At 32.1% G+C, this 26,001-nt stretch overlaps 1 protein-coding gene across 1 annotated transcript; it reads left to right on the forward strand.

Annotated features, from left to right (window-relative positions):
- Positions 1-8,251: 8,251 nt before the first annotated feature.
- LOC139489611 (mitochondrial uncoupling protein 4-like) lies at positions 8,252-25,635 on the forward strand. The gene is made up of 10 exons (XM_071276209.1): positions 8,252-8,395; positions 9,945-10,061; positions 10,994-11,056; positions 11,706-11,790; positions 12,853-12,975; positions 14,831-14,943; positions 16,216-16,300; positions 17,308-17,397; positions 20,310-20,412; positions 25,353-25,635. The coding sequence occupies exons 1-10, from the start codon at positions 8,299-8,301 to the stop codon at positions 25,422-25,424; spliced, it is 948 nt and encodes a 315-aa protein (XP_071132310.1). The 5' UTR covers positions 8,252-8,298; the 3' UTR covers positions 25,425-25,635.
- The last annotated feature ends 366 nt before the right edge of the window (positions 25,636-26,001 follow it).

The raw sequence follows: 26,001 nt of genomic DNA on the forward strand, positions 1-26,001 counted from the left end.
GATAGATATTATTATCATAGCAGCATTTAAGTACCCCTAAACACTGATGTTTTAACATACGCATATATTTTGATAGTGTGTTCTTAGTTTTTTTAAAGTTGGGAAATCATTACTTACAGATACTCCATGGCATGATTTAAAACAACATATCTCTTTTTTTCCATTTTGTTATCTAGTTTTCTTTTTCTTTATCTTTGGATGTTTGCTGTATGTTGGAGTTTCATTCTTTTGTTTGATTTTATGTTATATGAATTCATACTTTGCATATGTATAATTAGCAAATGATGGTGTGGTTTGTTACTCTATGAAATGTAATGTTACTCTAATATTATAAAATAAGTTTTATTATAATAAAAACATTTTTGGCAGTAAATTTTTATACACTAAATTTTAGTTTTATGGGCTACTGTTTCAACTTGTGTAGGTTTTATTTCTTATCAATGGTGTAATAAGAAACCGAAAATTTCCATGGTCTTTGTCTAGGAATTATGCAAGTTTTCGATTACAGGCAGTCAAGGTCAGCATGGTCATGGCATGATCAGGGTCAATACTAATTATCATTGTTTATATATATACCAAGTCGTAGCACAATGGTCTTGTTTAAAGACTTATACATTCGTTAATGATCAATAATTTCAGCAACTTAAATATTATTCTTTCTTCAGCATTCTGAAGACTACTTATTTAAATCATTTTAATCGCTGTGTAAACAAAATGTAAACAAATATTGTGTTTGTCTATAATTGACCTTTAACTGCTTATGTTTTGAGAAAAAAAAATTGATATTTTGCCAGATAAGTGTTGAATGATGAATTGACTATTAAAATTAAGAATTTTTTGTTATTTACCTAGTCATTCTAAAACAAACTGAAAGGTTAAAAAGAGTCGTTTTTTATTGATTATAACATTATATAAACCCAAATTAAAACATATATACAAAAATGGATTGCAATGTGTTCCATTAAATTGTTAGGTATTGAACATTTGGTTGATATTAATTGTGCAAACATATTTTATGTCTGAAGATAGGGTATTTGTTTTGAAGCCTTTTTAATGTAATAGGAAAAAAGTTTTAAAAAGTAAAATCACAAAAATTCTGAACTCCCAAGCAAAATTCAAAACGGAAAGGAAAGTTGGAATTGGATGCGACTGTCATACAAGTGAGATGTTTAGCTAGCTTTAAAACCAGGTTCTATCCACCATTTTCTACGTAAGAAAATGCCTGTGCCAAGTCAGGAATATGAGAGTTGTTAATCATTGGTTTAATGTGTTTGAGCTTTTGATTTTGCCATTGATTGGGGACTTTCCTTTGGGAATTTTCCTCGGAGTTAAGATTTTTGTAATTCTAATTTCCCTAATCAAATATCAAAAGCTCAAACACAGGACTGGTAGAATGATGACGTGAGTTTTGAATGATTTACTTTAGATGTACATGTTAAAGTCTATATATGAGTGGAATTTTGATGATCAGATTTCTACAAAATATTTTAATTTTCACCCTACAAAGCTATGGACATAAGTTTTTTTTATGTAATTCTATTAATTGGATTTCATTCAATCCTTACAAAAAGACTTTGTTGACCGTCATTTCCTAGACCCACCAATTTGAAAGATTATCATTTGTTTTGTTTGCTTTTTCAGGTCCAGAGATGTTGTTAATGTTAAACATATTACTGTATTCTTTATTGCATGTTTAGACTGCACACTCAGGCTATTCTCGGTGAAAAGCACCAACATAACAAATCTAGCTACAATTTGTAAACTCATACAAACAAAAGTTCAAAACTTACAGCATATTATACCCCTGTAAATATATACTATAATATTTGGCCCCAAATGTATATAAATTATGCCATTTTATAGTAACTGACAAAGTCACAGGCTTGAAGGAAGTTAAATGGTCGAAGAGAAATAATTAACTCAATTGAGTACAATATTTGCAAAAAAAGATTAGAAGAAAAGTAACGATCTAAGTAAAGTACATTTTTTGTCAAACAAGAGGATGTGAAATGGTTGAAGACAAATAACGATTTTTATATATTAAGTGCAACTTGTTTCAATGCAGAGGATGTCTTGGGTGCTAAACATGGAGATTTTTTAACTCTGATTGCTAACAATTAGAAAAGTTTCATAGTACAATGCCCTTTCTTTCGAAAAAGTCTTTATGTGACGGATGTTAAACCATGTCGAATACCGAGTGCAACCACTATTTATTCGAATAACTGGTTTTAAGCATCTTCTCATTCTATTGATCAAACGTTGTTTTAATAGTCTGCCATTTCTGGTGCAAATTTTCTATCGACACACTTGCACGAACATGACAACCACTTATTTCGCAGGGATGCTTGATTGGAGATTTATCTGAAACTTTGAACCAGGAATGGCAATGACTACTACAATAGCGAATTGAAGATTTGAACCATGGAATTAGAAATCTACAGGTGTACTTATATATTATATAGATATAGGAAGATGTGGTGTGAGTGCCAATGAGACAACTCTCCACCCAAATAACAATTTTTTTTTTTTAAAGTAAACCATTATAGGTTAACACGGAGCCTTGGCTCACACCGAACAACAAGCTATAAAGGGCCCCAAAATTACTAGTGTAAAACCATACAAACGGGAAAACGAACGGTCTAATCTATATAAAAAAACGAGAAACGAGAAACACGTATAAATTACATAAACAAACGACAACTACTGTACATCAGATTCCTGACTTAGGACAGGTGCAAACATTTGCAGCGGGATTAAACGTTTTAATGGATCCAAACCTTCTCCCTTTTTCTGAAACAATAGCATAACACCACAACATAGAAAACCACACGATAAAATATCAATTGGCAGGCTTAACTCAATCAAAAAAACGTAAATTAATACACTATGAACGAATAAATTTGATCGGCGATATCTGAATGCAAATACACAGTTAATAAAATATTAGGGACAAACATTCAAGGCCAAAAAGCAAACAAACAAGTCCAAACAAAGCCATGGCAAGACACCACTGCGAAATATTTAACCCTATGAAAATATTCACTTTAGAAAAAAAAACGGTTTTAATAATACAGGTAAATCTTGAAGTATATACAAATGTAGTAAGAAGAAGTGAAAATTTGGAATTATTCCAAATAATCAAAGCTGGTATATAGACAAGATCCATATAAATATAAAATAACAAAAAAGCATTATAAACAGTATCAACAGGTCGAATTAACAAGAAAATACGATTTGAGAGTACTCGCAGTTACTGACAGCTAGATAAAAGCCAAAAACAATTAATAATAAAAAATCATGCATCAGAGACTAAAATCAACTAAAACACATCCCAGGGATTTAGTATTTTAACGTCATGAACAGTCAGAGAAGACATGACTTGTGCAATGCCAAAAATAAATGTATCGACAGGTAGTAGGATAGTGAGGAGCGAGTTCTATAGAGATAAAAATTAACGTGTCTGTGTCTCTATACATCCTGCCTCAAAAGAAGATACAATTTAGTTATGTTTTAATTTGCTAATGACAAAATCGATATTAGTGCCAATGTAAACTATATTCAGAGATCTAATTACAATATTGGTACGATAACTCTTACTTATAAGTTTGTTTAAAGGTTATGAGTTTACACGGATCACATAGCGATTTCCTCGCTTTAAGTACAATATTACCATAAAATTTAGGATGTGAAATACCATTTTTAATAAGTTTTCTACAGGTATGGCCAAATTTACTAATCAAATCTTTGTATCTATGAAAGAATTTAGTAAAAGTTTTAAGTAATTTATGGTATTGACAAAAATTATTTTGGTCTGAATTATTTTTTATCAATCTTTTTTTTCCATATACAAATCATATTATGTATCTAATCAGAAATTGACAAAGGTAAATGTTTATCAAATTTTTGTTCGAGAATTATGAATACATAAAAAGATACAACGAAAACAGAACAATGAAACTTAATCCATTACTAAAGTCACTAAAAAGAAGTTTAGACGATTGATAGAATAAACATAATGTATTAAAATGTATAATTGTATTTCAAGAAATTTATACATATTATTATAATATATACATATATACCAGCAGCTGATTGCTAACCTGGGCAATCGGTGGAATATTACAGGATGCATCAAGAAAAGCTTGGTTTCTTGGTGTAACAATGTAACAAGCATATTTGATGAATAAATATATAATGTTGTTAAAAAAAAAGAAATCTAAAAAAAAATAAAAAAATTAATGTATCGAAATCCCTGACAACAATTTCCCAGTGATGCATTGATTACGTTCGTTAAAATCTATGACATCAGAACACACACGGGCAAACCGAACGAGTTGGGATATATAAACACCGTATGATGGAGCCAAAGGCACATCGCCGTCTAAAAAAGGAAAATTAACAATAGGAAATGAAAAATCGTCTCTTTTGTCGTAAATTTTAGTATGAAGTTTCCCGTTTAAAATTGAAATGTCTAAATCTAGAAAAGGACAACTGCTGCTGTTTATGTTAGATTTAGTTAAAGTAAGTTCTTTTGGGTAAATTTCTGAAGTATATTAGTATTTACGATGTTCGTTCAAAAATTATTTGAACAACAAGTAATTAGAAGTTCTCTGAACATTGACTTATTTTAAAATATTATTGAACGGGAGTACATTTAGGTAATATTGGATATTTTTGGTGCATTTTTAATTGGTTTTCAAATTATTGTGTTTAAGCAGTTCGGATGACGGTAAATTTAGAGGTACTGTGCTTCAGAAACACCAAATTCTACTTGCAATATAGGATTGATTTTCATTTACGTTTGTAAATAAAGACAACAGTAGTATACCGATTGTAATGTTGTATAGTAAAAACAGAAGGTCATAATAGATATATTTAATGCATTTTAAAAGAATTGTACAACTTGCTTTCTTAATAGTTGGGTTATTATTATTATTGATATCAATGCTGGCAAATTTATAAATCTTATAATTACATATGTATGTTTAGTTACCGTGATTTTTTGTTTGTTTTTATTATATTTCTTTAAGTTAAGAAAAAGTAACTTTATATGTAAATGTATTCCAGCAATGTTGATACATAACTTGATCTATTGTATTATGATAATCTATTCGTAGGTTGCCAAACATTTAACGAATAAATGATTTATTTTCCAAGTTTCGGTGTTCAATTTTATTCTAATTCATGTTATATGGGTATGTGATTTGTAAGATAAGGAAATTTTCTGGCTAAATATAAGATACATTTCTATACGCAATTTTCAAATTTAAAGTGACTACGTGCGCTCATGATAATACAAAAGCAAGTTATTAGCGCCCTGGGTGTATAATTCAAACAGGATACGGTAATTGGCTACAGTCCTAGTAACAGAAAAAAAACCAACGTCATAAATGAGGAAAAGCTGCAGAAACTTGGATAAACAACATTTGATAAAAAATAAAGGATCTCCCGAAAAAAACCACATTCTCTAAATAATAATGGTCAATATGGCACGGCAAAATTTTCTCCAAATGCAAATTTTAACAATGGACAAATAGCGATAAATGGAATTTCTGGTAATGAGAACAACAACGAGACTAGGAAAAGAAAACAAGTTCACAAATCAAAGCATAGACTTAAAAAAACAGAGCAACACAAACCCTACAAAAAGATTAAGGTTGATCTAAGCCTTAGATTCTTAGGTGCTTTGAAATGATAATCATATTATGCTCCAGAAGTGGCATCCATCGTGTTGAAGTTTGTGAGTACATTTACGTTAAAAAGTCTAATTAATGATTTCAAATAAGCGTGGTCCGAAATTATCCCTGGCTAATGACGTTCATAAGTAATAACTTTCCTATTGTCATATCGATTACTTTAATGACGTCACTGTGGGCGCCGAATGCTATATTACGTTGGAACTGAAAATTATCCCGGGCTAATGACGTTCATAAGTAATAACTTTCCTATTGTCATATCGATTACTTTAATGACGTCACTGTGGGCGCCGAATGCTATATTACGTTGGAACTGAAAAGACGTTTTAATTTTTTGAAATACTTTAAGGATTTTCTTTCCCCAGAAAAAATAACATTTGTTTTATTTGGCAATTATTTTTTGGATTTGACAAAAACTTTGTTTTGGTACTCAATGCTCTTCAACTTCGTACTTCATTTGGCGTTTTTAACTTTTTTTAATTCGAGCGTCACTTATGGGTCATTTGTAGACGAACACGCGCCTGGCATACATAATTTTAATCCTGGTATCTTTGATGAGTTTTTTCACTACAATTAGCTAAAGAAGAAAAAATTCTTGATATTGATAAGTATAAAAAAAAGCTTTTATAAATTGTGTTGACTTGGATGGAGAGTTGTCTCATTGGCAGCCATACCACATCTCCCTATATCTCTTTACTTGGAATGGTGTAAAACTGTTTAAACGACAATATATTCTTCACGAAGCATGCACTTCATTCACCGAAACTTCAAAAATACAACCAAACGTTAAATTTTGAATTATTCTTCTAAGATTAACTATCTATCTGGCTTACTTAATTTGAACAAAGGTATGAAAAAGGTATGATGTATCCATCGGATCGCCATCAATGATGGTGATGCGAGTTGTATATACATTATGTACACAGCCATGTATCACCATCATTGATGGCGATCCCATGGATACATCTGTTGTAGAGTTGTCACTGACTCAGATGTACTTATAAATATAATTATTTTCTGTGACTGTATATTACATTAATTTGTAGGATCCTTTACTATAGATAATTTAGCTGATCTGTAACAATAACATCTTCATGCCTTATATATCATGTACTGTAGTACGCCGCTAGATTAAAACTGACGAGGAAAGGTAACACACGGCCAGCGAAAGCTCTTTTTTGAGAGCCCAGGTGGTCGTGTGGTCTAGCGGGACGGCTAAAGTGCAGGCGATTTGGTGTCACGATATCACAGTAGCATGGGTTCGAATCCCGGCGAGGGAAGAACCAAAAATTTGCGAAAGGAAATTTACAGATCTAACATTGTTGGGTTGATGTTTAGACGAGTTGTATATACATTATGTACACAGCCATGTATCACCATCATTGATGGCGATCCGATGGATACATCTGTTGTAGAGTTGTCACTGACTCAGAGGTACTTATATATATGTTGTGTACAAGTTGTAATGTTGTACAAATTATAATTTGTACAGAATTTTTGTACAAGTTATCAGTGTTTTGTGACCTGCTGAACAAAAATGGATGATGCAAGCACACAGTCTTATGCTCCGCATACTTCTGTCAATTTTTCACAACTTCATGAACAGTCTAATACTGAGCATTGATACAAAAACATTATAAGACCACACAAAGATTTTGTATAGATATGAATATGGTATAAGGAAAAAAATAAAATTAGAATTTAAACCATTCAGGTATCCTCATTTCCAGTTTGAAGGCAATTGATAATAGCACTAAATGTTAGGCTGACGTATATTTTTTTGAATTGAAAACATTACACTGGTACTTTTTATATGTTAAACCTGTATCACCTGTTGCAAGAAGGTAGGTGTCAAAAATCTTATAACTTGTACAAAAACCCTGTACAAATTATAATTTGTACAAACTTACATCTTGTACACAACATATATATATATATATATATTTAATACATAAATCCTTCAATTCACTGAGATAGAATATGAAATTATTCAGTGTAAAGCTTAATTTGCAAAGCTTATATACGACTTATTATATTTAACATTGCCATAAAAGCGCGAGGTTTGGCTACCCGCAAAACCAGGTTCAACCCACGATTTTTCTTAAAATGTCCTGTGCCAAGTCAAGAAAATGGCCATTGTTATATTATAGTTTCTGTGTGTGCTACATTTTAGTGTTGTGTTTCTGTTGTGTCGTTGTTCTCCTCTCATATTTGATGTGTTTTCCTCAGTTTTAGTTTGTAACCCGGATTAGTTTCTCAATCGATTTATCAATTTCGAACAGCGGTATCCTACTGTTGCCTTTATTTATGTTGTCCTACAAACCGAAGCTGATTACCGAAAAGCTTTTTGTAAGTCTAGTACATGTCGGCGTGTATATGATGCAATAATCAAGTGAATAACTTCTAATTTAAGAAAACCGTATTTTTTACCAGTGACTATCAATTACGACAAAAGGTTAAATGTATCGTCAGGTCAGTATAGGGTATTACGTGAGATACCCGAGTTATTAACCAGAGACTGTCAACAGAAGGTCAGTAGTATCATCAAGTTAGTAGCTTCTAACTTTAGATACCTGTTTTTTTTTACCTGTGACTGTTAACAATGACAGGCGGAGATCGTCAGTCAGCATTAGTGAACGCAGATTCATTCTGGTTTACGTATACCCTGTCATCTATTGCAGCGATTATAGCAGAAACAGGTGTGTGTGTGTTAGTAAAATGGATCAGGATAGATACAATTGTTGTTCTGAAAACTGACATGAATTGTCAAGTGGGTACATTAATATTTATATTTATATATTTGTAAATTATAGTACCTTTTTTTTCTATTATGAAGGATTGTCGGCGAAACTAACGATTTTATATAAATGAGATTAAAAGCATTAAACATTTATTGTGAAAAATAGTTACAAAACTATTTAAAGATATAAATCGACGAATTAATTATAAACGGTGAACTATAGTTGTTAATTTAGTTTTTGTGCCATTTGGTCTTTGGTCGAGAGTTGTCTCAAAAACAATTATGCCACAACTTCTTTTTTATATGTAAAACATATTTTGAAGAGTTTAATAGCTCTTGAGGTTGCAATTCTGTAAATATAGACAATGCAATTTCCCAAAGGATCTCCTTTTGCGGCTAAAACTGTGCCACTTTTTCTATAAAGTTTCGTGAAAATTATATCCCAGAACGGAAAGTTGATATGCACTACTATTTTATTCAAAAGTCAAAATATAGGGCTGTGCGGCATATTTCAACATATAATTAGATTCCTTGAACTTCTTAGAGTTAAAACTTATATTAAAATTATATACTACCCCTACCGACATTCTCAATTGGACCTCATACGAATTAAATTCTATGCGCTACCATGTTTTTCTATACTGGGAACATTCGCAAGTTATGTCTCTATGAGATGACACACAGAGATCATATCTGGGAACCAATACGCTAACAAATTAACATATCTATGAATATAATATATACAAAAGAGGCGTGGTTTGCATATCAGCTTTGATAACAAAGTGCAACCTTGAGGTTAAAACATTTAAAAGTTTAATTATTTTCCAAATGATCACGTTTAGTGTATTTATATAATAGTTATCTACGATTAAAACAAAATTATTGGGAGTTTATATTAAACAATCACCTCTGAATGAACTTTGATAAATTATAATTGAACAAAATTGTGACTGCATTCTATAAAAAACAGAATAATTTAGTAACTATACAATATTTCTTTCGGCCATGGTTTTCATACATTTGTTTTCGTGTCCTGCACAAGTTTTTTTTTAAGATTTTCGATATTGAATGCATGGGCAAATCCAGCAAAAAATTCCTGGTCTTTGAAAGCTGTGTATTTCGTATTAAAAGTCAATACCAAAGTCAATAACACGTGATGGATTCGTAGCATCCGATTAGCCCTCCGGATTTAACTTTGCAAGAAACGTTCAAACTAAATGTTGGACATGTGCCTTCTTATAATATTATATTTAATGAAAAAACGAATGGAGATCGTTTGAGAGGTTTTATCGATTATATCATGGAAATGATAACTCTACGTTTGCTATCCATCATAAATCTTACATAATTTGTTTTATTTCGATACATCATGCGCACTGTAATAGCATACACGGATACTTTATACAGTCGTATGATTATGTTGGCCTGAATATATGTCTCATAATTCGAATTACAATTTTTTTTTATCTATGATTAGTTTATCTATTTCTTTTTTACTTTTTCATCAGTAACATATCCGTTAGATTTGACAAAGACCAGATTGCAGATCCAGGGTGAGAAACATGTGGGTGGACACAATGTCGCAGGACAGAAGAGAGGAATGGTCAAAACTATAGTTGGTATAGGTAATTGGTATACCGTTTAACTCAAACTGTAGGATTTTTGATATAACACAGGAAAGGTGGTTATTTTGATATGCAAGTATTAGTAGAACAAACGAATGTAAAACAAATTCAATGATAAAACAGTGTAGAATGTATACACAATAACCTTCTGTGACAATGCATATAACCTTTTATCGTATTGTATGCTAAATACTAGGGTGTAATCCTATCTACTGACTATGATAGTTCATAATAATCATAAGACCAAATAAAAGCCTGCTTTTAATATGAGTCAATCCTCAATAACTTAATTAGACATTACTGAAATTGTATTAATTGATAGATTCTTTGTGTAAATCGCAACTTTTAATAATCTTATCTTTTTGTGTGGTGGCCAGTTTTTATTGAAGGAGGAATCCGGAATTACCACAGACAACCACCGACATTCGGCAGGAACATTGACAATCCTCATCAATTAAGATCGGAGTCAAACACACTTGCCACCTACTTAGCTCATTACTTCAGTGCTGATAGGCTCATGGTACAAAAGATGACCTTCTTAGACCACCGGATCTGAGTTGGCTCATGAGGCCTGACAATTTTTATTAACTCTTTTTCTTTTGATTTTGGTAATAAAGAGGCAACAGTAGGTAACCAATATTCAAAAACTCTTATTCACTTATAATTTACAACTTGATTTCTATGATTAGAAAAAAACCTTGTATTTTAAAAATTGCAATGATTTGAGTTGAGAATGTAAAGGAAATAAACTAATTTTTCTAGAGGTTATTTAAGAAATCGTATTATAAGCTTACGCTCTGAAAAAGAAAATTTAAGTGCCATTTCCATTAAATCTAGGACTTGCATACTTAATTCTTGAGTATACAAATGGTATAAGAATACGATGAGATAACATATACGTAACATACACGCGTTCCAGATGTTTTCTTCAGGAAGCGAAGAGGGTGCCATTAAACTCTTTCAAGGTCTTACTCCAGCTTTGTACAGACATCTATGTAAGTAAGTCTTACGAAAGTAAATAAATTAAGATATTAGAATAAAACAAAATTCGTTCTTAGCCAGTTCTCGAAAAAATCTCTTTTCAGTATACATGGACGGATGTTTAATGTAGGATAAAATCTTGCTTATTAATAAGAACAGTGAATTCGTTCCTCATTTATCAGCAATATTACGGTCAATTTTTCAACATTTCCATGCTTATTGATTTGGCTGAAGGTGAGATCACATTTTCATCTTAAATGTCCGTCTGCATATTAAACATATCTTTTTTTTTGTAAATTTTCTTATATACAATGCAACCTGCCTAATCCGACACCTGAGTATTCCAGAATCCTGCTTAAACCGACACATTTTCATGGTCCCAAAATATGCCTATCCCAGCAGAAAAATTCTGAGTATTCCGACACCCTGCTTAATCCGATATTTTTTTTCTGGTACCCCACTGCGTCGGAATAAGCAGATTGCACTGTACTATCAATAACAAGGAACACAACAGTCCTTTTTGAACATTATACAATTGATGGACAATACAAACTGACATAAATTGAGGATGAACACACAATTGATCGATACGTTTTGTTCTTAAATATGGTATTTGTATGAAAGTTCGATTGCATAATAATATAACTCGTTTATCACTTACAGTGTATACCGGGTGTAGAATATCTTTTTATGAAATCATCAGGGAAAAGATTCTCAAGAAAAATTCAGATGGCAGCTTTCCTGTATGGTAAGTTTTTTTTAATTCTTTTAAATATTTATTTTCGACGGTTTCTTTTTCTTCGGACATAAAGTTTAAGGCTATCAGTTGCTTTTTATTCCTTTTATATATAGTTTGTTGTGAATAAATGCGATAAATTTTCCGTTAATTACTAGTAATCGATGGAAAATTGATAGTGTAAATTTCTATGTCTTTAGATCCATCATAAAACTTTGTTTTCGCTTTGGAATATAGAAATTTACTCAACTAATATGCAAATAATCAAATTGGTATATTATCCCGGTAGGTTTTTGTGCGGGGTTCGTGTTGCTAAGTCTTCAGTTTTCTTTTTAGTATTTGGTTATTTTTTATCGTTTCATCGATTTTTGCCATGACGTTGACGATTCATCTTTCGACTTTCGATTTTATGAACGACCATTTTTTACATACTTTTTGAAGAAAATGCCTGTACCAAGTCAAGAATGTGTCAATTGTTATCTATTCGTTTTATGTGTTTGAGCTTTTGATTTTGCCATTTGATTAGGGAAAGTAAAATCACAAAAATACTAAACTCCGAGGAAAATTCAAAACGGAAAGTCTCTAATCAAATGGCAAAATCAAATGATAAAACACATCAAACAAATGAATAAAAACTGTCATATTCCTGACTTGATACAGGCATAGAAAATGGTCGAATGAATCTGGTTTTATAGTGCTAAACCTCTCATTTGTATGACAGTCGCATCAAATTCCTTTTCTCGGAGTTCGTTTTTTTGTTACCTTTTAGTATTCTCCGTCTCTATCCAACAAGTCCATAATTGTTCATCTGGTTTTTTTTATTACCCATTTTGATATGGTCCCCATCTTGACAATCTTCCACCTAGAAACTAGTATGAAATTTCATCAAGGGTTATTCGTGCACATCAGAAAGTATACCTCAATGATTTAACTCCATTTCTTAATTCTGAGAATCCCTAGCCATCGATCCCATGTTTTTTTCTTTCTTTATTTGGATTTAAAAATTAAAACTGAATGAATTTATTTACACAAGGTACTTTATCAATTTTGTTTTTATTGAAAAATTTGAAATAGGAAATCATCATTAGGAGGCCTTACAGCAGGTGCTATGGGTCAGTTCATTGCTAGTCCTACAGATCTGGTCAAAGTGCAGATGCAGATGGAAGGTCGACGAAGGTTAGAGGGCAAACCTCCAAGGTGAGTGAAACCTAGCAACAATTATGCTTAGAAGGTTTACTTGTAGCTTAAATTCAATGTTCTTCAATACTTACCATGTGTTGTTACAATAAAAGAGGAACGTAAGATACCAGAGGGACACTCAAACTCACAAATCGAACACAAACTGACAACTCCTAACTAAAAATGAAAGAAGACAAACAGACAAACAATAGGACACATGACACAACATAGAAAACTAAAGATTAGCAACACGAACCCCACCAAAAGCTAGGGGTGGTAATAAAAAGATCAGAGTATGCAAAATGAAAAAAAGGTTTTTTTTTATAGATAATTATTAAAATATGTATCGAATTCAACTCAACAGTTGTGTAATAATTAGTTACAGACTACATACCTGGTAAGTATATTGATTTCAGTGGTTGTCGTTGGCTTGTGTCTGTCTAATGTTTATCTAGTTAATTGTTTTGTAACATTGTATATCAGACCGTTGGTTTTCAATTTGCATTGCTTTTAAATTACAATATTTCACTTAGACCTTCATTGTTGAAGACCGTGCGTTATCCTATTGTTGCGTATTCATATGTTATTTAATCTGTGTAAGTAAACAGTCCCAATGTCAAACAATCCACAACTTATCATTTTTATCCATACTGAGTGTAGTTTTAGTACACATTATCTAAACTTAATTATGGTCTTTTAAAACCATTCATCAATCTGAAATTTACACCATGGTCATCTGTCTCCATCCAAACAAAAAATGCACCAATATTTGATATCTTAGTACAGATGCTATCTTTCCTTAAAAGTGCATGTCATTTGGTCTAATGTTTTATATAATTTATAAGTTTCAGTCCAAATATGACATTGAATTGAATTGACCAAGAAAAATGATATTACTGATACAATAAGATAATCCGATTTAGCCAGCCTTTTATGTATATAACCGATTTTGGTATTAACATGAGTAATGGTTATATTCTCATTACCTCATTTGAATTATGATGATATTATTGATAAAAGGGTTTCTATTGTGTTGCAGTCTTCAATTTGAACTTGTTCTAAAAGTTGTGAAATGATATGTAAGAGAGGCGAAAGATACTAGAGGGACAGTCAAACGCGTAGATCAACAATAAACTGACAACGCAATGGCTAAAAAATAAAAAGACAAATAGACAAATAATAGTACACAAGACACAACATATAAAACTAAAGACTAAACAACACGAACCCCATCAAAAACTATGGTTGATCTCATGTGCTCCAGAAGGGTAAGCAGATCCTGCTCTACATGTGGAACCCATCTTGTTGCTCATGTTATTACAAATCCGGAAAATAGTCAAACAGTTTCAATATTTTTTCCAAGATAAGCAAGGTACATTAAACGTTTGTTTAATTAATTAACTAGCTTTTGATATGAGGAAAATTGTTATACAATTGATATAAAATTCATATTGCGTGTTTGTTTTTATGGCAGTATCATTGGGAGAATGATTTCCCGAAACGATTGGTAAAGAATAAATTCTTCCTATTTCCATTTCTAAATTCGATTTAAATAGATGAAATACATGTATAAGAATCAAATTCTCACAGTCACAGGTTTATTTCATATTATTGATCTGTTTTTTTCTCGGAAGCATGTTATGATGAATAGTCAGACGCTTGTTAACATGAATAGTCAAAAGTATGATAATATGAATGACAATTTGGTTTAGATTTGGTTTTAGTAATTTCCACAGAATAAATTGTACTTTAGGGTCCTTTTAATTTGTGTAAGAAATACCTTTGTATGTATCATAGCTTTGCTTTGACGTTTTTGTTTTCGAGTGCCATTTCACCTGCTTAAGCATTATCATATTATAAATGTTTTTTCTAGAGTAAAAAGTACGACTCAGGCATTTCGAAAGATAATAACAGAGGAAGGTTTTAGAGGTCTCTATAGAGGCGTTGTGCCAAATGTTCAGAGAGCAGCACTAATCAATATGGGAGGTAATAATTCAGTTATGTAAAGATGGAGTTTAATCTTGTGATTTTTAACGTTTTAAATAACATCTGTACATTACTGTTTTGTTTTTATTAGCTGAAATGATTGCAATGATTTGTATATCATACTTAAAATACTATAACTAGCCTTGTGTAGACTGTTGGAATAGTTGTTCTGTCCAACGTGGTTGTTTGTGTATATCAGGTAGAGTAACATTAATATTTTCCTCTCGTTTAATTTTCTTATATTTACATCATTCGTTTTAAGTGTTCTGTCGTAAATTCATGGGAGGTGTTCGTTGCTATTTTGTGGTTTACATGTTGTTATATATTATTGTATAATTTATGCATTGCCTGAAGTGTGTGTTTATGGGTTTATTTGTATTGTATTACAGTCACGGAGTGTTGTAATTTTAGCGGTATTTTGTTTTATTTTTGACATTAAAACGGGAGAAACACTTACAGGATATTTGTTTTTCTTTAGTGACATAGTTGTTTGCGTTTATATTGATTAAGATTATAACACAATTTTGAGTGCTGTTTCTCAAATTTTTAAATATGATTTTAGTTGTTCTAACATATAATTGAATTTATGCGACTGAATATGTCGCAAAAATGAGAGGTTAGCTACCTTTAAAACCAGGTTCAATTCATCATTTTCTACATAAGAAAATGCTTGATCATGTCAAGAATATCACAGTTTTTCCTTTCATTTAATGTGTTTAATCTTGTGAAGAGACTTTCCGTTTTTAATTTTCGTTAGAGTACAATGTCAGTTTTCATTCGATGTATGTGTTTTGAATGTAACCTTGATATCTTTCGCTATATAATACTATATAGTTGATGAAAACGACTGTGCAATATACATACCACCAAAATCCGTGACGAGTGTCCTGTCAGGAGGAATATTCACCATTCCAGGAAACTAAGTATCCGTCCGATTTCTAGCTCACTCTACAAGATCATATGTAGATAGCATTTTTGTAAGAAATCACACCATCTAAAACACAGATGCTTAAATTTAAGGAATTGTGTAAGAATGCTTTGGTTTGTTTTTGTGATTAACACTTTTTAAAATTCCTGTTAATAATTCGCTAGAAATGTATTTTAATTTATTTCAACTGTTTTGAGGATTTTAGCGAACTTTCATAAACATATTTCGATCGCATGACACCGTCCATTTTGTAATTATTCACAAATAATGGATTGTATGAGCCATAAAACCCCATCTTATACTAGTACCCAACATATACGTACTTTTAAAATTTACTTTTTTAGATCTAGCAACATATGATACAGTAAAACATGGAGTTTTACAGTATACATCTTTGACAGATAATTGGGTGACACATACAATATCAGGGTAATAAATTATTTAAAGCCCAGTATGGTCATGTAATTTACTCTACCCTTGTTTGTCAACACTGAGACCGTGGGTGTAATATCGACATGTATTGATAGAACGGATTTAAAAGTTTTCATTTCTTAAATTTCTTTTACTACAGTATGCACCATTTACTGTTAACGTATAATCACTTTATTCGTGATCTATTGAAAGACTTTATACTTGATTAGTAGCTTGACAGTAATAAATCGTAACGTTTCGTCATGTCGAATCAGTCAGGCAATTAAATGTTTACCCATACTTCTATGCTCATGAACTTATGGACTCATCATTAAGGAGGTAACACGAAACAGAAAACGATATCATTCGTTTAAAAGTAATGCGGACCTGATATTTAAACGTTTGTGCTTACAATCTCATAACGTCCAAGTGACTATATTTGAGGCAACACTTGTTCATCAACACCACCAAAAACCAGGTGTGGGATGATCTTAGGTGTTCCAGAGGGGTAGGCAGATCCTGATCCACATTTTGCACCTGTCATGTTGTTCGTGTAAGAACAAATCCGTTGAAAAGTCTTAATTTGAGATGATAAATTTAGGTGCTCAGTATAGAGATGGTAACCTTTCATCTACAATTTCTAGGTGAAAAGAGAGTTGTTTACTATCATAAACTCTTTTGTGAATGATGTAGGAGGTTAAGTGGGATTCACGGTGAAATTCAAATTCTTTAGTTACCATATCAGTGTCTTTTAGTGACGTTGATGGTAGGCTAGATTAAAATATGTTTCGTATGATATGATCCGTTATCAAAGTACAGGCCTATATTGTCAATATAACATGATTCCAAAGAAATTATCTTTTTTGTACTGAAATATTTAGCAATATATCTACCAATCCCGAAGCGTTCGTTTTTGACAATGTGTCGGTCTCTGTTATGAAAAAAGCATGTGATATAAATTAACATACGTTTAACAACTACAGTAGATTTTGTAAAGTACTAGAAAAATATAATCAACATTTTAGTACCTGTTCTGGACTATCAATGGCCATCTTAGGGACTCCAGCTGATGTAATAAAAACTAGAATTATGAATCAACCAACAGAAAACGGAAGGTATTTATCATTATGTGCAGTAGGTACTAAATTAATGTGTGATCTAATTGTAAAACGAACCATGAATAAACCTTTATATTTATCAATCACATATTTTAATTTTTTTTCAAAAGACTTTTCCATATTTAGTTTTATTTATTCTTGCTGACTTTCAAAACACAATTCGGTACTCAAATGATGTCATTTGTTTGCCGCTATTATGATTAATAGTATAAGGGCGGATAACTGCAAGTTGAAAGAAAATGCAACAGCAGATCATACGAAATGTAAAAAATAAAAAACAGACACCAGTTTGGTCGAAAAGACAGACAAAAAAAAGAAAATCAACAGACGGTAAAACATAACACAGAAAACTAAAGACACAAACCCGACGTAATCCTCGTATATTCTTTTGTGCTCCGGAATAATATGTAAATCTTGCTCCATAGGTGTCACCCGTTGGGTTGTTCATGTGAAGTTGAAGTGGAGTTGATTCATGTACCTCAGGGTAACACTTTATAAATTTTATTCTACCAAAGCGCTGTTCTGTATTTATTTCTTTCCTGAACACTCAAACCAAAAATGTTAGTGTCGATGATGAATAAATACACGAATATCAACAGGGTAATTAAAAGAATGGCCCATTCATATAAGGTTAACCCAAATAAAGGAAGTTGTAACCTTAGTTTCTAAATGATTTTTAAATATATCGACAAATAATACAGAAAGTATGATAAAACCATTTCAGTACCGAAACAATGACTTCTTAGCTAATGATGCACTGGGGTACTAAACGTGAACTAGCAATGGCCTGGCGTATTTAATTATAAGCCTGGTACCTTTAATAACTATTATCGTAATGATCTATTGTATTGGTTACTTTTGTGTTTCTCTGTCCTGTATGTTCTTCCATTTATTTGTATTGTAGTCCTGTCGTGCATTGTTGTCATTTTAGTGTTATATATTCAACATAATCGTTAAAGCGGGAGGTTTGGCTTGCCACAAAACCAGGTCCAGTTCCACCTTTTTTTCTTAAAATGTCCTGTACCAAGTCAGGAGAATGGCTTTTGTTATCTTATAGTTCGTTTCTGTGTGTGTTGCATTTTAGTGTTTCTGTTGTGTCGTTGTTCTCTTATATTTGATGTGTTTGCCTCAGTTTTTGATGGTATAGATATAGGAAGATGTGTCGTGAGTGCCAATGAGACAACTCTCCATCCAAATAACAATTTATAAAAGTAAACCATTATAGGTCAAGGTACGGCCCTCAACACGGAGCCTTGTTTCACACCGAACAACAAGCTATAAAGGGCCCCAAAATAACCATTCAAACGGGAAACCTAACGGTCTAATCTATATAAAAAAAATGAGAAACACGTATAAATTACAGAAACAAGCGATAACTACTGTACATCAGATTCCTGACTTAGGACAGGTGCAAACATTTGCAGCAGGTTTAGGGGTTTTAATGTTACCAAACCTTCTCCCTTTTTTGAAACAATAGTATAACATCATAACTTAGAAAAAATACGAACTTAATCAAAAAACGTAAATTAACACACTACGAACGAATAAATTTGATCTGCGATACCTATTTACTGAGAGCTAGTAAAAAGCCAAAACAATTAATAATAAAAAAAATCATGCATCAGAGACTAAACTCAACTAAAACACATCCCAGGGATTTAGTATTTTAACGTCGTGAAAAGTCAAAGAAGACATGACTTGTGCAATGCCAAAAATAAATGTATCGACAGGTAGTAGGATAGTGAGGAGCTACTTCTTTAAAGATGACGTGTGTGTGTCTTAATATTCCGCTTGAAAAGAAAATACAATTTAGTTATGTTCTAATTTGCTAATGACACCCGATTTATGAATTTCGAACATCGGTTTGCTACTGTTGCCTTTATTGGCCCAGTTCCACTTATGGAAAATAGCACGTTATAAATTGGTGCGTCCGTACCACATTCCTGGATTTCCTTCGCCAGGAGCTCGAATATATATATAAAAAATAAAAGCCTAAGTTGTATAAATACATAAATGCATAAGACGCTTTTAACTAAAAATCACACGTCGTTGTCGATGCAGTGGAATTTTATGCAAGTTTCATACAAGTGATAGATTAGCTAGCTATAAAACCAGGTTTAATCCACCATTTTTTTTACATAAGAAAATGCCTGTACCAAGTCAGGAATATGGCAGTTGTTGTCCATTCGTTTGGTGTTTTGAAACTTATGCTTTTGCCATTTGATTAGGGAATTTTCCTTGGCGTTAAGTATTTTTGTGATTATATTTTTTATGGAATAAAAAAATAATTATGATTAAAATCATGTAATGTAATATATAGGTCAAGATGTTCAGACAAATAAAGGGCCATCAAAGAAAAACAATAAAACATTATGGAAGAAAGGAGAAATATGTTTGTAGTTAGTTATCAAAGGTACCAGGATTATAATTTAGTACGACAGACGCGCGTTTCGTCTAGATAAGACTCATCAGTGACGCTCATATCAAAATATTTATAAAGCCAAACTAGTACAAAGTTGAAGAGCATTGAGGATCCAAAATTCCAAAAAGTTGTGCCAAATACGGCTAAGGTAATCTATGCCTGGGATAAGAAAATCCTTATTTTTTCGAAAAATTCAAAGTTTTGTAAACAGGAAATTTATAAAAATGACCACATTATTGATATTCATGTCAACACCGAAGTGTTGACTACTGGACTGGTGATACCCTCGGGGACGAAACGTCCACCAGCAGTGGCATTGACCCAGTGGTGTAAATAGTTATCAAAGGTACCAGGATTATAATTTAGTACGCCAGACGCGCGTTTCGTCTACCTAAGTATTTTGCAGTAGTTTGTATATGTCGATATTGAGTTGATTTTTAACATAATGTAATGCAGCAGTGATTTCTTTTTCCTGTTTATATTACAGAGGTAAATTATATTCAGGATCAGTGGATTGTTTGGTGAAGACAGTCAATCAAGAAGGGTTCTTAGCTCTATACAAAGGATTTTTACCTATATGGGGAAGACTTGTAAGTTTCAAAAGGCTTTTCTTCAATATTTAAAATACAGCTATTATTTAGAGATCTTAAGAACTGCAAAAACTTTCATGAAACAAATATTATTCAACATAAATCAATTTAACTTTATTCAAGTTGCAGGGAAAAAAGAAACAGATAAAAGAAGATACTAAACGAAAGGACAATAAAACATAAGCCGAAAAAGGATAAAAAAAACCCAACATGGCTAACATACACCGACCGAACGGATACGCAATTTCTGGTCCACAGATTATACTAATAAAAATGATACATCAACAATGCACAATGTTTAGATAACTTGTAGATATCTTAAAGTAGTCGGTGCTTCAGCACTAACATAACTAATAGCAACTATTTGAAAATTCGCCGTTAAAAGATTAAGAAATTATGTAGAAGCTAAGGTTCAAACTCGATCCGGAATGTTGAACTTTAAATGATTTGGGTAATTCTTTTTTGGGTCCCTGTTGGTCAAAAATCTCAAAATATTTCGAAGTTGTCATTTACAGTTCGAGAAATGTGTAAATTAAGGGTTGGTGAATCATCAGCTGGAAATTATAATAAACGTTTTTCGCTAATTTTGTTTACATGTTATGAACAATAACATGAATATCTTATTTCAATTGAGTCCGCTTGAAGTCAGTATAAAGTAAAATCACAAATATACTGAACTTAGAGGAAAATCAATTCGGAAAGTCCATAATCACATGGCAAAGTTTGCACTGATTCATCTGAACAACATGGTCTCTTCAAATCTTCACATTATTATTAATACTGTTTTAAATATGATTATGGACATTAAATACAGGTCAAGACTAGTGTTAGTCTTGATATTCACAGGTCAGGAATTTGGCTTTAAGTTTACAAATTTAGGCTCTTTTTGTTACAGTTTGTAGATGATCAATCCATATTTTTGGAAAATTTTCATTACATTGTCGTGACCCATCAAAAAAAGTTAGATTTTCACTGATATGATATTTACTTTTAAAAAGTGATACCTTCCTCAAAGATATCAAGTTTATTAAGAATGTGTTACCCAACGCACATTTCGTCTCAATAAGACTTATTGATGGCGCTCCAATCATATAAAAATGGGGAGGCCAAATCAAACACGAATTCAAAGAGCATTGAAATCCAATATATAATGTTTGCTAGATAACCACCTTACCAAAAATTAAGAATACCCATAATAGGCCTTCTTCTTCAACGGTTTCGGTAAAAAAGAAAAAGAAAAAGCACCTTGCGAAATTCTTTAATTTTACTTTCCGATATATTGATGATGTTCTATCATTGAATAACCCATATTTCAGCCAATACTTACATCTCATATATCCAAGTGAACTTGAAATTAAGGATACCACTGATACTAGAAGGACTGCTTCATACCTTGATCTTTTCCTCAATATTGACGTAGATGGACGACTTCACACGAAAATCTATGATAAACGGGACGATTTCAACTTCCCAATTATCAATTTCCCATTTCTCAGCAGTAACATACCCTCTGCCCCTTCGTATGGTGTTTACATATCACAATTGATACGTTATTCTCGTGCTTGTTCACACTATACGGACTTCATATACAGGAGTGTGCTCCTTACGCAGAAACTGCTCCAACAAAGTTATGAGGAGGACAGATTAAAATTGACACTCCGTAAATTTTATGGACACCATCACGATTTGGTGGATCCATACGATGTTTCGTTGACCAAACTAGCTAAGGACATTTTTACCACATGGTAGATTGTGTTTTGTCATAATGTCGTCTAATCTTTTAATTACCAAACGTGACTTATTCCCGATTGTGACTGTTTTGCCGAGTGTGAACTCGCATTACTATAAGACGTGGTACGGTACTTATCCATCCCAAATTCATGTATTTAGTTTAAATGTTTAATGTAATATTTGTAATTCTCATCGGATTTTGTCAAATGTGTTGACGTCTTTTCTATTATATTTATGTGTTATGGTAAAGAAAATTAATCACCGCCTTCATTTATCAGATTTGATTTCGTTCAAAGTAATCAGTACGATATTTTACGTTTGAAGTTAGATTTATAGCAAACCGGACATAGTTTTATAATATAGTTAATTGCTACCTCAGTTTTATATAAATAAGAATTAAAATGTGCTTTGTTATTAAATGCAATATCAGTATTTAGTTCAAATATATAATCTTAAATTAATCCTAATTCTATCTTATTCATTCTTATGTGACGTCATTTTTCATTTTTTGATGCTCTGTTTTACTAATTCAAATGACGTCATTTTTTCGTCATTTTCAGTTTCAAATAGGACGTCACTTGGCGTAGAGGTTTAAACGTATTCGGATGTGTCTACTTTTGTGTTTCAAATGTCTGGTTATGTAAATGTATTTCAGTTGTTTCCTGTAATTAGTTAATACTTCAGCTTTATCATGTACATCTTTTGAATATTCATTTTATTAAATTTACTGTTTGCAAAAGTATAAATTACTCTAAATTATAGGGATTTTCTGGTAACTTAACAGAAAACCCTTGCCGTTTTTGGCACAACCTTTTTGATCTTTTGGTCCTCGATGCTGTTCAACTTTGTACTCGTTTCGGCTTTCAAACTTTTGTATCTGTGCGTCACACATAGGTCTTGTGTGGACAAAATACACTTCTGGCGTATTAAAATTTTGAACTTGTTGCCTTTTGTTGGCTGTTGTTCGTGTGATTCTTTGTCAATTGTGTTCTCCAATTTATTTATATTGTAGTCCTGTGTTGTCATTTTGATGTTATATTTCACATGGCCATAAAAGTGCGAGGTTTGGCATGCCACAAAACCAGGTTCAACCCACCATTTTTTCCTTTAAAAATGCCCTGTACCAAGTCAGGAATATGGTCATTGTTATATTATAGTTCGTTTCTGTGTGTATTACATTATAACGTTGTGTCGTTTGTTTTCTCTTATTTTTTAGTGTAAATTCACATTGCGATAAGACGTGTCACGGTACTTGTCTATCCCAAATTCATGTATTTGGTTTTGATGTTATATATATTATTCTCGTGGGATTTTGTCTATGTGTGTTACATTTTAGTGTTATGTCGTTGTTCTCCTCTTATATTTAATGCTTTTCCCTCGGTTTTAGTTTGTTATCCCGATTTTGTTTTTTGTCCATGGATTTATGAGTTTTGAACAGCGGTATACTACTGTTGCCTTATTCGGTACCTATACATCTTCGGATTTCAAATGTTTAGCTTTGAGCGTTACTCATGAAGGTAAATCAAGAAAAGCGCTTCGGACGCGAGAAATTATTAAACGTGTTGTTTTCAATTTTTTACATCACTGGGTCGATACCTCTACTGGTGGACTATCAGTCCCCGAGGGTATCATCAGCTCAGTAGTCAGTACTTCGGTAATGACATGATTTAACAAACTTTACTAAAATTGTCCGTTTTTTAAATTTTAAATTATTAAGAAACTAAGGTTTTAACTCCCTCAGGCAAAGTTGGATGAATTTGGCTATTTATTTTTGGTATTTTTGACATAAAGCTCTTCAACGGTTTCGGTACTTATACATCTTCGGTTTTTCAAATGTTTGGCTTTAAGCGTTCCTGATGAAGGTAATTCCAGAAAGCGCTTCGGACGCAAGAAATTATTAAACGTGTTGTTTTTAATTTTCTACATCACTGGGTCGATACCTCTGCTGGTGGACTATCAGTCCTCGACGGTATCATCAGCTCAGAAGTCAGTACTTCGGTAATGACATGATTTAACAAACTTTACTGAAATTGTCCATTTATAAATTTTGAAATTATTAAGAAACTAAGGTTTCAACTCCCGCAGGCAAAGTTGGCTTTAGATGAATTTGGCTATTTGTTTTTGGTATTTTTAACATATAGCTCTTCAACAGTTTCGGTACTTATACATCTTCGGATTTCAAATGTTTGGCTTTGAGCGTTCCTGATGAAGGTAAATAAAAAAAAGCACTTCGGACGCAATAAATTATTAAACGTGTTGTTTTCAATATTTTAACACCGGAACGACCATTTGATTTTTGTTTTTTGGGGCTGGTAGGAACTGAAAATAAGACAAGATGATAGATATAGGAAGATGTGGTGTGAGTGCCAATGAGACAACTCTCCATACAAATAACAATTTAAAAAGTAAACCATTATAGGTTAAAGTACGGCCTTCAACACGGAGCCTTGGCTCACACCGAACAACAAGCTATAAAGGGCCCATAAATTACTAGTGTAAAACCATTCAAACGGGAAAACCAACGAGCATGAATATTCTGCAACACAAAATACGAAAAAAATAATGTATGCAAAAATGAAAACAAGTCAGCGGGAACAAAAAGCATGAGTAGCAATAGTTGAGAATAAATTATTAGTATGGAAAAAACCCTGCTGGCCTTCCCTCGTATATCCAATAGTCGTCCCCGTATCACATGTTCTAATCTTTACATTTGTAACAGGAAATGGGTCAGGAATCGTTTGACGAGTGCTGCATTTATAGCAGCGATTTTATCTAGGCTGAATAAGCGAATAAATTAATATATCTACTTGTTAAATTCTTGGTTTCTTGTGATTTTTGTGTTGTTAGGTTGTGGTCTCATTGACATATACCCTTAACTTCTATTCATTCACACGCATAAAAGAATGATAGTTGAAAGTTTTTTATTGATGGAGTTTATTGTAATGATTTTTTATTTATTGCAAACAAAATGGGAAATTAAATGAAAGTAATTATATTTATATTTAAAACAAAATATACACAAATAGTGATATAGCTTGCTGTCAAATAATTTTATGATTAAATAAGGTTTGTTGCATACAAGAATTAATCAATCAAACAAAAATTAAATACTAAGAAAATCAAAGCTCTTGTTTCTAAAAACCATATCAATATCAAAAGTATTAAATTATTTTGACATATGAATACATTTTACATTTCATTTCTTTCAGGGACCATGGTCATTGATATTCTGGATATCCTTTGAACAAATCAGGAAGCTGTGTGGTGTATCATCATTCTGATCTCAATGTTGTTATATAAATATTTTTATGCAAATCAAAAATATTCCTGGAATACCTCTTAATCCATAAGAGCTGATATAACAGATATAAAGGATTAGATGAAAAAGCTAGATATTTTGTTATAAGAAGGCTTATATATTCAGATATTAATTATCGTCATTGTCATCTAGATTGTTACGGGGTTTTATAAACAGGACTTTTTTATCTTGTATTTTTTGGTTCAACTCTCATTTCAGCCATTCAAAATGTAAAGTGTCTTTGTCTTACACCGGCCACTCTTCGTTAAGCACAAACTTTCACTTGTTGTGCAACCTTTCAGGCGCTTGTTTTGACACGACAGTGATTTTGTGAGGAATACATTATCACTTCCATATTAATTGCTTAGTCCGAATTTTTTCTATCTGAATTTACAATCACTTCAAAATATTTCCTCTAGATTTATTTTTTCGATTCCACTTTTAATATGTATCATTTATCATACCAAAATAGGGGAATCAATTGTTATGATTCTATGTATTTGCATATTGTGTGACGGGAACTTTGGCTTGATCATTACTGATAATGGTCAAAATAAAAA

Source organism: Mytilus edulis, chromosome 9 (genome assembly GCF_963676685.1).
Source record: "Mytilus edulis chromosome 9, xbMytEdul2.2, whole genome shotgun sequence".
In the NCBI taxonomy this organism is placed as follows: Eukaryota; Metazoa; Mollusca; class Bivalvia; order Mytilida; family Mytilidae; genus Mytilus; species Mytilus edulis.